The sequence below is a fragment of the Monopterus albus genome, unplaced genomic scaffold, assembly GCF_001952655.1.
Source record: "Monopterus albus unplaced genomic scaffold, M_albus_1.0 scaffold8.1, whole genome shotgun sequence".
NCBI lineage: Eukaryota > Metazoa > Chordata > Actinopteri > Synbranchiformes > Synbranchidae > Monopterus > Monopterus albus.
In genome coordinates this window covers 459,989-475,540 of record NW_018127888.1, presented here as the reverse complement: position 1 = coordinate 475,540, position 15,552 = coordinate 459,989, and the positions used below count along the sequence as shown (strand labels likewise).

The following is a 15,552-nucleotide window of genomic DNA, read 5'->3' as shown; positions in this document are numbered from 1 at the left end:
CAACTAATTTAAAGTCCTCTCTGAGAAGGCACAAAACTGAATGACAAAGTCCTTACATGCCTAGTAGTAACCTCAACTTACCATTCTGAATTACATTTTGTTTGCATATATACTGGCTTTAGACATCAGGATTAAACTTGCTTTTTATATTTCACTGTGTCTACCCGAGTGTGATTTCACATAACATGCAGGACTTATTGTAGTTATTACCATCACAACATGCTGTAGTAAGCTGGCATTACCATTCAAAAGTACACTAAGATCTGTTGTACCACAGAAATGTAAAAAATTCTCTACATATTTAATCATCACACATTAAAAAGACTGCTGTTCCGTGCAAAACTCCAGAGTGCATCTGACTCTCAGGGAGTTGTCAGTCTGCAGGGAGTGTAGGTCAGCTCTTCTCTATCTACACTACCACTCAACCAAAAACCCAGGATGCGCTTGGCTGGGTGGAAGTGTGTATGGTATGTCAGCGTCAGTGAGCAAGTAAGCACTTACATGTTCTCACAGAAGGTCATGTTTGTGTTTAGTCATCTTTTCTGTTACTGTGTTGGATTGTACATGTGATGAGTCAAACCGTGTTAGAAGCAGTGCAAAAATCTTAATTCTGTCACTGGAGAGAATAACACAAAGACCAGACCACTTTAAGCATACAAAATCTAAATCCCATAGATTTTTCAGTTTGATGTGACTCTAATGAAGATGTTGAATTGCATTTGATGTCACTAGAGCCCATAATGTTTTGACACCAATGGGCCAATTAAAAGATTTAATAGTAATTTATCTTTTGAATTTGTACTAGTGAGCCAACTGAAATATAAATATATATATCAGTGTTACTAAACAGTCCAGTTACACACAACATATTTACATTCAGGATACAAGCTTCTTATAGGGAGAAACAGGAAAATGCCCAAACAGCATTCTACCAGTGACAGCACACCCTGGTGCCATGAAATGAGATTCTAAAGACAGTGACAAAATATAACTAAATATTTTTGCGATAGTACACATAACACATGCTCTGTATTAGCTTGCTGAACCAAAGCCAGAATGTTAAAATTGCTGGGTAATTGAGACAGAAACATACAGTAAATATTCTCTCACCCATCCATTTATTCACCATTTCCTAAACTTTACTCTTTAACAGAGGTGAAAAGATCATTTGATGAAATGATTAGTTGATTGACAAAACAAACTGCAACTTCTTAATGATCAATTAAGTGTTTATTGAAACATTGTAACATTATATCCCTGACTCGTAGCTCTCTGGAGTAAGCGATACTAGGAACAAGTACAGGTACACAGAGCCTGTTATGGTGACAGGCTCTGTTGTAATGATGCTGATTGTTGTACAGAGGTGAATTGTACAGAGGATCTTTTTCTAGGCTGCACATCTTCACCATCAGCTGCCTTTCTCTTCAGTCCCAGCTGACTTGTCTGTGGTGAGGTGCAAGTCTGGGTCTGGGTGCTGCTGCCTGATGTGGATGGACCTGCAGAGCTTTTTCCATCTCTCATTCTTTCATAATATAACCTTCGATAGTGGTCAATGGTTACATCCCTGCACCTCACACCTTCAACAGAAGCCTTCTTAACATCAGACCTGATCCAATTTTGGGTCTGACTGTTTTTGGAGGGGTGAGCAATGACCCTCTGGTGGGGGACTGGGTGGCTCAGATCCATAGGATCCTGGCTGCTGCTGGCGTTAGCTGGACTTGCATAGCACCTGCGCTTGACCTTTTTGGATGGATGAAAATTTTCTGCATCAAGCTCCAGCATTGTCTTGAGCATGTCCACAAACAGCAGGACATCGTTCATTTTGGCAGCTGAGTCTGCATAATCCTCATGAGTTATTCTCTTGTGACGCAGAACGGCATCCAGAAACCTCAGCTTCAACCTCCTGGTCTCCATCGGCTGGATCCTCGTCTCATGGCGGACCCGTTCTGGTGTCTTTAGTTTCCATGAGCTGGTGATGCAGTCTCTCTCAAAAAAAATGTTTGTTTTACATCCAAGGTTGAGCAGGTCCGGTGGCTTACCCTGAATGTCCACTATGTACCTCATCATATCATATCCATACATCCCAGGGTAGAGCAGAGTGCTGAGGTACAAAAATGCAGCCATGCACCCCAGAGAACACATATCTAGGGCCCCTGTGAGTGGAAGCCCCAAAATAACCTCTGGAGACCTGTATGGACAGGTCTGAATATATGAGCCTGTCTTGGCAGCTGACATGTGACAGGCCAGGCCTAAGTCAATCACTTTGACTTTGTATGGCTCCTGTTGATGGTTGACGAACATCACATTTTCCATCTTGAGGTCTGCGTGCATTATTCCAACAGCCTTCAAGTGACTGAGTGCATTGGTGATCTGCTGGACAATGGGTCTGATCTCCTTAAGAAGGAGAGGTCAGAAATATCTTTCCTTCATAAAGTCTTAAAGACTTTTGTCCAGGTGCTCAAACTCCAGACAAATGTGGCCTCTGTCAGGGAAAACTTGGTACCAGCGAACCAAGTTACATTTGTCTGAGTCCAGCGATTTCAATTTCAACAGGATAGCCACTTCTTCTTTTGCATCCTCAGCATAAAAGCCCTGATTTTTTATCATTTTGATGGCCACTGTCTTCATGTCGCTCATCCTCGTGCACCTGACAACAGTGCCAAAGGTGCCCTGTCCCAGGAAAGATCTCACCCGGTAGGTGGAGGAACTGGATGTGAGCGTTTCTCCTTTGACTATTTGGTAAACCTGGAAATCAGAATCAGAATCAGGTTTATTGGCACGAGGAATTTGACTCTGGTCCAGAGGCTCTCAATGTGTATGTACATATCCTTATGTAAGGCAATAGCAAAGAAGAACAGAATAGAAAAGAAGACCTGCAGGGCATTTTCTACTGCCAGTATCAACTATGCTGCAGTGAAAATGACCAATACTTTTATGTTTATACAGTCACAATATACCCTACATTAAATGATGAATTTGTATTTACAAAGAAGCCTGAAAAGTTTTATAGCTATCACGCTGAGATCAAAACAATGTTTATTTAATAAGTTAACTGCTGAGGTTTAGGGCTTTTAAAATCCCAGTGCCTCCAGCTGTGGTTTGAAAACTTCCTGTGTTCAGTAGCTCACAGGGTTAACAGTGTTAATAGTTTGAGTCACACTAAAGAAGAATACTTTAGTTATTCAGTTTGCTTAGCCATTACACTTTTATTTATGTTTGATCTTTCTTCTAGCAGGAAAGCCTGATTTTGCTACAATGCTTTTGTTAACAAGTACACTGATACAGTATTTGAGGCAAGATCTAATTAACACACCAGCTATGTAAATACTTGTCAAACATGACAGCTCAAAGGCAGTGTAGCTTCAAACACAGGGTTACATTTTTCTTTGGTGCAAGTCTAATGATTTTGCTACAGCGATGTTAACATGTACACTGATATTTGGGCATTGATGTGTTTGGTATGGCCATGTTCATGCTGATTAGGCAGTGCAGTATGACTTTGGTGCTCATTTTGACCTCATTTTGTGATAATGTAACACCTGCTCAGAACACCTTTTAATTATAATTGAAGGAAAATGATAGATCTAGGCAATATTAACTTTGTGAGAATTTGATATTTTATCATATGATAAATCCAATAAGAGCTCCACATTATGTACTATGACAATGAGCTCACTGACCCTGATTGTGTGCATTGGCCAGGTGTTTGTTGTCCTGTGACTGGAAGGTGTTTCCTGGGTCACTTCCTTGTTCTACATATATACAGTATATGGTTGGGTGGTTCTGTTTGATGCATTGTTCCTGATGAAGGTCAGTGAAGCGAGTACAAGCGATGATGCTCGAACACAAACAGCCAGTATCACACACTCTTCTCCCAGTCAAAGACAGGTTTCCACTGTGCTTTTAAAGAGGACGAGAGGAGCTGGTTTGATTAGCCATTACTAAAGCCAGCCCAAACTCCACTTGCTCATGATGCATTCTTCCCACTAATAATGTATTCAGCCTCTCGTCCAAGTTGAGCACAAATGCACCTGGCTGCGTACAAACTGTGCCAGTGCCAATGGTCACAACAATTACAAGAGTTGTAAACGCTCCCCGCCGCATGTTAACACTGCATGTCGTCATGCTCAAATCCAAATTCCTGCTCATATTTGACTGTTTATGTACCTACACTGTTGTGCTTTAGTCTGTCTTGCAGCCAAAATGAAAGCCACTCCAATCTGGGCTTTGCTTTTTTTTTTTTTTAAGGTGCTAAATTCCTATGAGATCTGTCACCACCACCAATAGCAAAAAGAAAACAGCTCATCGGTTAACTGTTTACACAAACTAGATAACATAGGATCAATGTTACACACAGTATGAAGAAATGGAAAATCTTCACACACAGGATTTCACCTGCAAGTTAATCAAATGTCACCCAAACATCCAGATGTTTTCTTGTTCCTCCATCCTGGTCTGACCACAGTGAGCCACAGCGATTTAGTGAGAGCCACTGATGGTTTAGTGCTGGGAAAAACACAAGTACAATCGTAATTAAACGCTGTATGTGTCCACTCAGAAGTGAGATGAAGTCCGAGTTATGGAGTTTTATTTAAAGAAAGAGATAATAAATGGCCTAGTAATGATATTTAATGTCTACAAGTTTTTTTTTTTCAATATCAGATTATCCTCTTGCTCTTCAATGATTTTTGTCAAAATATTGTGTGAATAAACTGAAACAGGTTCAATTAGAGATCACAGTCTATAAATAAAGAAAAGGCTGATAAGTCAGCAGACTGCTGAGCAAATATTTATGTGCACTAGTTTCACATTTCTGTCATCACAATTTAGAAATAAGAGCACACAAGTGGTAGGAGAACAAGCTATAGTGAAAGAGTCCTTTGTCAGTCATAGTATATCTCTCCATCTCATAAATTTCCATGACATCTGTGACATCAATCAAAGTCAGGCTTCCATGGCGCTTTACTGAAAAAAAAAATATATATATATATATAAAATATATTAACTGACTTTATCCAGTAAATCAATGCAAGTACATTTGACCCTTTGAGATCTAAAACTGAAGCATTTTCATAAGTTACACTGTACTTTTGAGCATTTTATGACTATGTTGTCGGTGTGCCCCCTTAACCCTATTTGTGCCAATCATCCTTCCCAGCTCAGCAGTGACAGAAAGTTAGAGACAGATACCAAATATCATAGAGCTGAACAGCAAACAAAGGACAAAAATTTGTGCTAACCACTATTCTATCTCCCTTCTCGTTTCATTTTTTTGTGCAGCTGTCACAAACAGCAGGTCTCTGTTGTTTAACTTTTCCCTTTCGCCATCTCTTATGTGCCGTTCTTGACCTACAGTGACAGACAGATGCAGCTTGGCTCCAGTCCTTTCAGTCTGGCTGTAGTCCCTGCTAATTTGTCACATCCATTATGCTGCATTCTGATTGTCTTTCATGAGTAAAACCTGGTTAAAGATAAAATAAGTTGTGGTCCAAGTAATTAGTTTGACTAGGAGGAGTGAGTGAGATAAACTGCTTAAGGCACGTCAGATAATGAAAAAAAATGTAAGTCTTAAATGTGTTTTACTTCTATAAAACTGGATGACATGTAGTAAACGGCTGGAGTGACTCGAGCGCAGAGATAATCATTGCTCCATCAAGAGCTGACAGTGTATATTAACCATGTAAGTTAAAAGTGGAGGGAGGAGAAAAGACTATCAAACCATCCTGTACAGACAGTGTTGCTTAAAAAGTGACTACCTAGTGTGTTTATCTTTACTTAACGTGTATAAAAAATATGCAGATTTTTCTAAGGTAAAGAAACCCATGACTTGACTAAATGTGTATATTTAGAAAAGAATGAGTTTAAGGCTCCTGTCGTTCTCTCATACCATGCGATAGGGCTGATGAGCAAACCTTCAAGCAGCAAGTAAGAAGTCATACTGTATGTAAAATCACCTGCTGGGGTCTGTGTTCAAAGATACATGACACACTGTTTTACCCCACAGACCTATCAGAAGCTCACACAAAAGGTTCCATATACTACATTTTAAGAAAGTACAGCCATAATCAGCTGACTGATCTTGCAGGCTCATTAAAAATATCTTAGTCCATTTGCAAGCTCCCTAGTCACACAGGCTACTGTTTATAAAGACAGTGATTAATAATACTAATTAGATCTCCTAGAAGGAATTACTAATAATAGCTAATGGCTGGTGCCTGGCTTAAGAGCGTGAGTTAACGTTCACAGATTCAAAGAGAAACAACAGCAGCACTGATCGAAGGTCTTACCATTTCCAATTAACTTTAACAATGCTCTCATTCACATATGGTTTGATCACATATTTCAAAAGTACAAAACAAAATGTTGTGCCAGTGTAGCTGGCTCTAGAAGCAGCTACAAACTGCCTTTATAAGGGAGGTTTTATTCCTTCTGTGTAGGCATTTAAATCATATGTATTGATTGAATGTACAGATAGAAAGGTAAACAGATAGGTGGACAGGTTGCTGTCTTTTGGAACCAACAGCACAGACTGCAGCATTTGCATTTCAGGGAAATCCTCATAGATCCTCAATCACTGCAGCGCTGCTGGTGTAAAGTGTGGCTGAGACAGAATAATAATCCTCTCATCCTCCCTTTTTAATGGAAGAATAACAGTCGAAAATAGGATGGATACTCTGCCAAAAGTGCAGCCTAATATCTAAATGCATTATCAGCATCTCACCACAGCACATTTAGGAACATAATACTGGCTCACAGACACCAACCCTCGCCCATGTCTGTCTATATGACTCTGAGCGCTACAGTGAAAGCAAACAGCTAGACTGAGCCCGCTTCAGTGCTGAAAGTCAGAACTGTAAGTGTCAGTGTCTGTGAAGCAGCAAGAGACAGGGAGGTGGACTGGAGACTGCAGACAAACTAAACTCAACACAGCAGGAAACCAACCGAGATGAAAGATATCTCCGATTAAAGAGACAGCAGTTTGGTCCCAACCAGGATCTGCTTGTGCTGACAGTGGCTGGTGGAAAACCACTGCCAACAAGGAGAGTATAGACTGGAAACTGCAGTGGTGTTAAGTGTAGCACACTCGAATAAGGGCTCAGTGTGAACTGGAGTTTTCTATTTTTTCTACAAAATTCAGACATAACAGCACACTGTTGCTATCCAGCACTTTGTCTTGGCACTACGTTATAATGTGTGCAATGCCTAATGGTTCGTAACTGCCTGTCCATTTCTATTCATTCCAGTTCTAATCATCTCTTAATCAAATTATCAAACAATATTGCTAACCTTCCCACTTCACCCACAATTCTATGCTTTACCCTACACAACTGTAAACTTACTGTTGTGGTAACTTGCCTACAAAATACAGACATAACAGCACTTTGTTGTTACCACACTGCCATCCAGCATTTCACCTCAGCACTACATTGGAATGTGTGCACTGCCTGGACAGCCCTCACAAGACTGTTCGCCAAGGGATATGATCTCTCTCTTTAAACGTTTCTATTAAACAATGCTATGCCTGTGTATGAACAACAGCAGCACAAATATTTGTAAAGGAACCATAAACACCATAAAGCAAACCTATAAAACAATACATAACAGATTACATCAGCCTTTAGTGTCCCCATAAACTAAAGTACTGTAAACAAGAGAGCTCAGAGAGCGCATGTGCCTCCACCAAGTTACAACTCTGGCTCACGCAAATGGGTCCCTTGTGAAAAATGAGATTCAGAAGAACACAACATACGTCCATCCGGACCGGATCCAAGTAATCTTTTAGTGTATGACAGTTATACTCTGTGTACTGTCCTCGCCATGAGTAGTCCGTCTTCAAAGCTAGACGGTCAGCTTACAGGGTGTAATTCCCCAATAAAACCAAGGCGTGACGTTTCTTGTTATTCACTGGTGAATTACTTTGTTTTATTTATTTTTTGTAAACTGCAACAAAACACAAACGACAAACGGAAATTAGCACAACACAGTCTCACTGCTCAACATAGCCTACCGAATTAAACAGCTAGCAGTGTTAATAATAGGCTCATAACTATATTAGTTCTAACAAACCTCATCACAGTACACTTCCTCCTCATAATTTCTAGAGAACAGCTAAACAATACTCACAGACGAATGATGTCCAAGACACAATGCTGAGAAGTAACGGATTGTCGCAACATAAACCTTGCAGGCTACAAAGTCTGACTTAACTTTCTCTCAAGATTACTGCTGCCGTATAACCCACAGGGGGCAGTGCTGCATGACTCACAATAAACAAACCAAATGCACTCAAATAGAGGGCAGAACACTCTGCATCTTACCTGAACATTGCCAGCCTACATATGTGTCAAATTTCAAATGATTTCGATCATTTTTAAAATAGATATGTTTTTTTTTTAATTTTGCCCCATGTTAAAGATAGGGATTTTTGTGATTTTGTTTTGTGATCCTGACCTTTTTCAACCAAAATCTTCTAACCTCTAGGCTTGGTCCCCACCAATGTCTCTACCAGGTATGCCGATGATCCATCCAGTCGTTTGTCCATAACCCTGCTAACCAATAAGCACCCACATGAAACCACAAGCATAACCTCCTTGGTGGAGTTAAATTTAGGGGATGGCCTCATCAAGGATGTTACAGTACATACTTATAGAAAAGCATGTTTTAATCCTGCTGCTTCAGAGTGGAGATCAAGTCGGAGGTAAAGCGACTTCACAGGAGAGATCTTGGGGGATATTATTGAAAACATCACACTAATAGCTTAATCTCCCGTCAAGAGATACACCCTGTCTTACTATAATTACCACCTTTTTGCAGTAATACTAGTTTTACCCTCATAGAGTGTGATCTACTCACCACTGCACGATGAGACAAAAGAGAGGCCACTCCATTTTATTGCCACAAATGGTGAGATACGGGTCTGCCAGTGAGAAACCAAATTTCACAGAAGAAATAGACAATTTTCTGATGTGAAGTTTAGATTAGTTGTGTTACAATATGTGTCAGTCTAGCAGGGTAATGTTCACAGATGGCTGTCTGGCTAAATTACAGTACATCATCACAAAATCTTCACAAATGTTTAGTTAATCAGGGTCGACAAACAGTCAATAAAACTGTCACGCAGTCTGATGTTTGTCACCATGGTGTGTCATGTATCCAACTGCTCCAATCATATCCTAAACATTTTCATTTTTAAGACATTTATTAAAGCCATCCGATTAATTTTGTCTTGAAATTAAACTCTCTCTCTCACCCTCTTGCTCTCATAAAGGACTGTCTTCTGAATCGGCCATAGTATAACCTGCAATCTCCAGTATAAACATTGTTTTGCAGCAGCATTGTTTGTGGTGACAAATTTATTTATGTTTCACGGGGGAGTTTTTTTCTAATTTATTTCCTCCACATTCGCTCTCGTAAAGCTTCTCTGCCAAACACAACAGTGATGATGAATTAGCAGCCATCTTGTCAGAGGAAGACAGTACGTTGGAATAGGTACCTGTGATTGCAATAATTCTCAGCAGAGGAAGAGCACTTACTGACTGAAAATCAATGAGCAGAATATCCACATTAAGGAGAAGCAGAAACACCAGAGTTAGGCTGTAACAAAACACCAAAGCAGATGCTGGTTCTCACACACAGGGATTGATTCACAGAGATGTGAATCATAGGGTAGTGGGGCAGTTACATATATAGTATGTAACCAGCTGGTTTTGACTAATCAATTCTATGTACAAAACTTTTCAACTCAGCACATGGACATGTACACACACAAAACATTACTGTGACAAACTTTGCACTGAATGTCCATAGTTTCTACAACCGCTGCCCACTACAGGAGTGACCCTAAAAACCTGATGTTCTTTCATTCAGGCCTCTCTGACCAACTGCTGAACTTTTCAAAAAGACCTATTGCATTATTTTAGCAGCAGTAAATTACAGCAATTAACCAGAAATGGAAAAAATAATAATAATAAAATAGGAACGCATGTGAGCTCTGTTTTGAACCCCGGTTCGGTGCAACCAACTGCACTGATGTGCCGAGCTTCCCACATACAACTGTTTGTGGAAGATAATAGATATGTTGGCAGAGCTAAATTTCTCATTATCTGGTGAGGGAATCATCTTTATAACACAAGAAGGCTGAGCCAAAATCCAAACTAATTGAAATGATGCAAGGTGCGTAGGAAATGTGCAAGCCTAACAGGGTCTATAAAATTACAGGCAATTGCTCTGTTAAGAGTTCAGCAATCAAAGACTCACCTGCAAGTCACTGTAGGTAAGAACAAACCCATGTCATTATATTTCCTTATGAAGTGAAGTCCACACATAATATCCCTTTTACTGTCACAGACAGCAAATAAACTGTGGCAGCAATCATGGTGAACTTACTACGACATGGATATATTTTCTAAGTCACAGCTCACAGCCCTGCTCAGACAGAAATCTGGCATTGTGACAGTGGACTGCACAGGTAGGAAGCAAACTGTGTGGACCACTGAGCAAAGGTTTTGGTAAACTGAAAGAAAGCTACTGGACTGAACCACAGTTATAGACAGACGGTTGAGCTAGGTCCCTGTCAGCACCATGGACGGAAACAGTGCACTAACAGCACACGTTTAGCTCACTGAAACAAGGGAGTTTGAGAAAAAAAGTGCTCACTTTTAAGTAGCAAGGGTGCCATTTTATTTTACTAATATATGTATTATTTGTGCTTTCATCATAAAAATAAGAATTAGGCATGCAAGATATCACTCCAACCTGTAAACTGACTGATGTGAAGTCACATTTGAAAAAGCTAGAAGCTAAAAATATGTGGTAAATTAAATTGTACTTGATTCATTTACTTTGATACATTACATATATTTTTAAATGACCTCTTCCCCAGACCTTCAACTTGTTATTGGTAGTTTCAGAGATGTGATTTTGGTCATTCACAGACACACAAGAAAATAGCATATCCACATAAAAATAGCATATTTTGCTCCCAGCAGAGCTGCAGACATCATCACATACAGACTTGAGTCTTTTCAGTGTAATAACAACATAAAGCTCTTTTATACCTAAAAAGCTCAACATCACATAAAAAATTCACAGAATTGGAATCATTAGTTTGTCTCATTGCATTTCCATTAAAGCATGATACTTTGTTGTGAGAGACTCAATGACTGTAATGCCACTTCATAAATGAAGAAGAGGAAGAGAGAAGATGATTAATAACCAGTTTAAGGATAATACTTTTTGTTGTGACTGTTGGTCTCAGTGTTCAACCTTCTGGAGCAACAGCAGCTCCTGATGTGAAGGCTCATTAATTTAGAACTGCACTGATATCATCGACATTACGTACAAAATGCTGACAGAAATGGACTGAAATTATATTGAATTATTATATATAATCTTAGGGGAGATAGGCCCTGTCACACACTTCTACTTTCCAGTGACGGCAAGCAAGTAAGTTCTCCAGACATCACCAATAAAATCTTTTTCCTGTGGTAAAACAAACATCTTTTGTCTCTGCTGAAATTTACAATGTTAACTCTGTGGGCACTGCAGCAAGCTAATGAGAAATGTGCAAATGAGACATAAAAATCTCTTAACCAGTGCTTTTTGCAGACACATACACAATAAAAGCTGCAGTGCTGCTCGTCTCTCTGTGAGGGAGATTCCTTTGTAAAAGCTGCACAAAGTGGTGCCCTGTTCAGCGCATACAACACCGACCATATTGCTGCATGTGGCATTGATATCACATGCACTGTACAGTATGTCTATAAATACTGAAGTCTGCTATAGCCTTAAGCAAGAAGAAATGCTAATTCTCTTTTCAAAAGTGGTTTGGCTTAGCTACAATGTTTCTGACTTGATTGCAAGTTCAGGCAGGATTCAGGGGCCACACTGTACTGTATGTTGTCAGTCTACCCACTGACCACATCAAACGAATCCATTCCCATAACATGATATTCTACTGTCACGACCCAGGCCAGTAAATCCTCCAACTGGCTTCTGTTATGCTTCGCTTCCACCCTCATCAGTCCTCCATGTACTAGTTTTACTCTGCTGAGACTGGAAGCTTTTATAGCATTAACACAGCTTGTTGCTGCTCTGGGACAGCTAAATATGCACACATCTGTAGGATCCTACCTGTAAGACAATCTTCTTTAAAATATAAACTATTCAACTCATTTTCTTTTCATTTGTACCATATGTACAATCCGGATGCTTGTTACAGACATTTTCACAGAAATGTTTGGAGGGATTGTTTATTTAAGCCTACAACGAGCCCATTTTCGTACTACATAGTAAGTACCCCACTGACCCATTGGAATATCTAAGATCCTGCTCTACCAATTTGTTCACCCTGTTTTTGCTAGGTGCAAAATTATATGCATTTTTTACAAAGAAACTAATGTAACTTAAAATGGTACTGTAATTGAAAATTTGACTAGGATGCATTCATAAAGTGTTGGGCATCTGTACCATTTACACAATGTAACCACATCTGTTGCAATAAAACAAAGACAGTGCAGCATGACTTGCAGGCCCAGAGAAAAAAAAATGGTTTTAATTAGATTTATTAATACATCATCTACAGATGTAGTTTCCTCAAGAATTTTAGACTAATCAAAGACTAAAAAAGTCCCTCCAAGTATAATAAAAATACAGCAGTACCAAAGAAAACTATGATGCATCCAACCTTTGATAAAGTCCCATCACATTTCAGGATGTCATGATACTGTGATTTGCCACATTTCACTGCTTTTCTATTTAATATGATTGATGAGCGACATACATCTTCAGTGACAGGCTGCTGTCTGAAGTCAACCAGCTGTGTGAAGATGGATATTAATATTCACTGCTTATTGTAGCTGCTCCAAAATTCATTGGATAAACAACAATGTGAAAAGGGAAATGCAAAGACGCCTCTTCGTGACTACTTGACACTGGTACATAAAACCTACTTCCATAGAACAAAGTGTCATAAACTGTAATGCCTAACATTTCATTTTGTATGTTAACTGAATAGATTAAGAACTATTGTAAAAAAAATCTTGTAGGATTAACCACTGATTGAAGCTTGTTGCACTTACAATAAATCCTCCTGAATGTTCCCTCTGGTGGTTTTGGTGAATGTGAGAGTGCTTATTATAGACTCAATTGATTGCAATGACACTTCACTCGTTTCAGCCAGCAGCTGGTAGAAAAACACTCCCGGGGAGGCCTCTTCACCTCACTTGGACAAAGAGATGCATCCTAGTTTAGTGTCTGTCCAAGAACAAATTACTTCAAAACTGCCTGGACTAAAGTGGGCCGGACAGCAACAAAAAAGCACTTGCATTTTTAAAATAAATGACTGTCCAATCATGAATATATTTCAAAGTTGTATACAGTGGAACCTCGGTTTTCGTGATTAATCCATTCAAAAAAGTCAGACGAAAACCGAATCGTACAAAAACTGAAGCAATGTTTCCCATAATAATGTAAATCCAATTAATCCGTTCCAGACACCCAAAACTATTAACAAAAACTAAATTGTATAGCGAATAACTATATTTTTACATACAGAAAACAATGAGAAATAAATATAAATGACTAATGAAATGGATAAATGAACATTTAACATCACTTTTACCTTTATTGAAGACTCTTGTTCACTATGGAAGACGGCGAGGAGGGGAGAGGAAGGAGGAGAGGTTATTGTTTGGAAGGGGAATCCCCCTCCATAAGGACTTCTTGTATCAAGGCCCTAACCGGCGTTACTTCCCTTCACTCATTTCTGGAAATGAGTGTCCGAGTCACGTGGGCAGGCGGATGAGTTTGGTACGGACTAATGACACTGAACCGACCAATCAACTGTACGAAAACCGAGCGGATGTACGAAAACTGGGACAAAATTTCAATGAAGTCGTCGAAAACCGAATCGTACAAAAAGTAGGGCATACGAAAACCGAGGTTCCACTGTACATTTAAATATGAAGTGTATTTAGAATATGACAGTCAACTGGAGAAAGACTATAAAATATAATAAAAAAATGTTTTCTTATCCAAAAGGTACAAGATAAAATTAATTCATTTCCAGAGTGTTGCTCCTCTGGGGTTCAGAGGGCATACGGTGTGTGTCTGGGATAGAGAATATGCAGAGGACACATTTCAACAACTTTATATCACACAAGGAATGAGTCTTCCTCTCACTCACCTATTAACATGACAAGGGAACTGAATAGCCTTATACCAGTCCAATGTCCATGTGGCCATAGCTTAGTTAAGCTCTATTAGTTACTTTCTTTTGTCTAATTACATCACAAGTAAGCAAAAATACAATCATGCTCATCCACCAATTCACCAATGTCTCTCTAACCCAAAGTAACACAACTCACTTCCCAATATGTGTACTTTGTTTTTAACTTATTGCATTTTACCGTATTCTTGCCATATCATGAACTGTATTGAATATTTATGCTTTTAACCCTTTTTAACAATTCACCTTTAACATTAAATGAACTACTGGGTGGTCTTTAAACTCGTACAAATAATATTGTTAACAGTAAACCATGAAACATATACATCTAATCAACTAGCTAAATATACAATTCACAAACAATGTCCTTGAGGTGGCGTTGCTCCCTTTTAAACTTAAACATGACCGCCATGTATCTACTACATTTTCACAATAGCACTTCTGGTATTTGGTAATAAACCGAAAATGTGCACATAGTGACAAATAAAACCAGCAAATGTCATATTGCATGAACCCATGTCATAAAGGTGTTAACTGTAGTATTCACAGGGCTCCTTGTACCATTGGATTAGCTTCTCCCACATCGTATCCCATTAAATTGACCACTAGCGTTAGCAGGTTAGCTTACAAACACGTTTCACTGTTCACTCCAAACTCTACAACAAAACCCGTTTCACCCCATATCACATGAATCAATATCATCCCCAACACAACTCTTACAGTTTGCATTTAACTGTTACGTTTGGTGTTTACCAACCTGGGATAGAGAATATGCAGAGGACACGTTTCAACAGCTTTATTTCACACGAGGAATTAGTCTTCCTCTGGCGTGCCCCAATGCCTACTCTCTACCAGTGCTGCGCGTGATGCGCCATCTACTGGCCAGTATAAGAAATACGCCCAACTCAAAAGAGATGTAATAGAAACCAAATGAATACTAGCAGTAAAAATAAAATTGAACAATAAGAAAATAAAAATTTTAGGGGTGTCAATTTTTACAAAACTATTTTCAGGCCTCTACAAGAGCATTTCAAATGAATTCTCTCAGAAGAGAAAACATCTTATTTCCACCGCCTTTCCTGAGAAAGACTGCATGTGCTTTCACACTAAAAGTGATAACCAGATTTAACAGCCTATTGATTTCTTAAATAACTAGCTGCCCAGATGTGAACACTGTACTCAGCTGTCCACACACACACAGACTCCTCTCCCACTCTACACATCTATGACAAATCTGTAGAACATACTGTGAGTGATATTGGAAAGAATTTATTTCCTTGTGCTTTGATAAAGTCTTCACAGCAAGACAATCTAATGCAGATCAT

At 39.2% G+C, this 15,552-nt stretch overlaps 1 protein-coding gene across 2 annotated transcripts; it reads right to left on the bottom strand.

Annotated features, from left to right (window-relative positions):
• Nucleotides 1–1,211: 1,211 nt before the first annotated feature.
• Nucleotides 1,212–15,073, bottom strand: LOC109951703 (homeodomain-interacting protein kinase 2-like). Of its 2 annotated transcripts, XM_020586350.1 has the most exons (3): nucleotides 14,985–15,073; nucleotides 4,396–4,506; nucleotides 1,212–2,745 (listed from the first exon to the last, which is right to left on the bottom strand). In XM_020586350.1, exon 3 carries the CDS (start codon nucleotides 2,329–2,331, stop codon nucleotides 1,318–1,320), a length of 1,014 nt encoding a protein of 337 aa, XP_020442006.1. In that variant the 5' UTR covers nucleotides 2,332–2,745; nucleotides 4,396–4,506; nucleotides 14,985–15,073; the 3' UTR covers nucleotides 1,212–1,317. The 2 variants fall into 2 exon arrangements, with proteins under 2 accessions (XP_020442006.1, XP_020441996.1); XM_020586340.1 differs by lacking the exon at nucleotides 4,396–4,506.
• Nucleotides 15,074–15,552: the final 479 nt, after the last annotated feature.

Coding starts and splice junctions, on each gene's coding strand:
- LOC109951703 (XM_020586350.1), bottom strand. CDS start 2,331: ATGCACGCAGACCTCAAGATGGAAAATGTGATGTTCGTCAACCATCAA.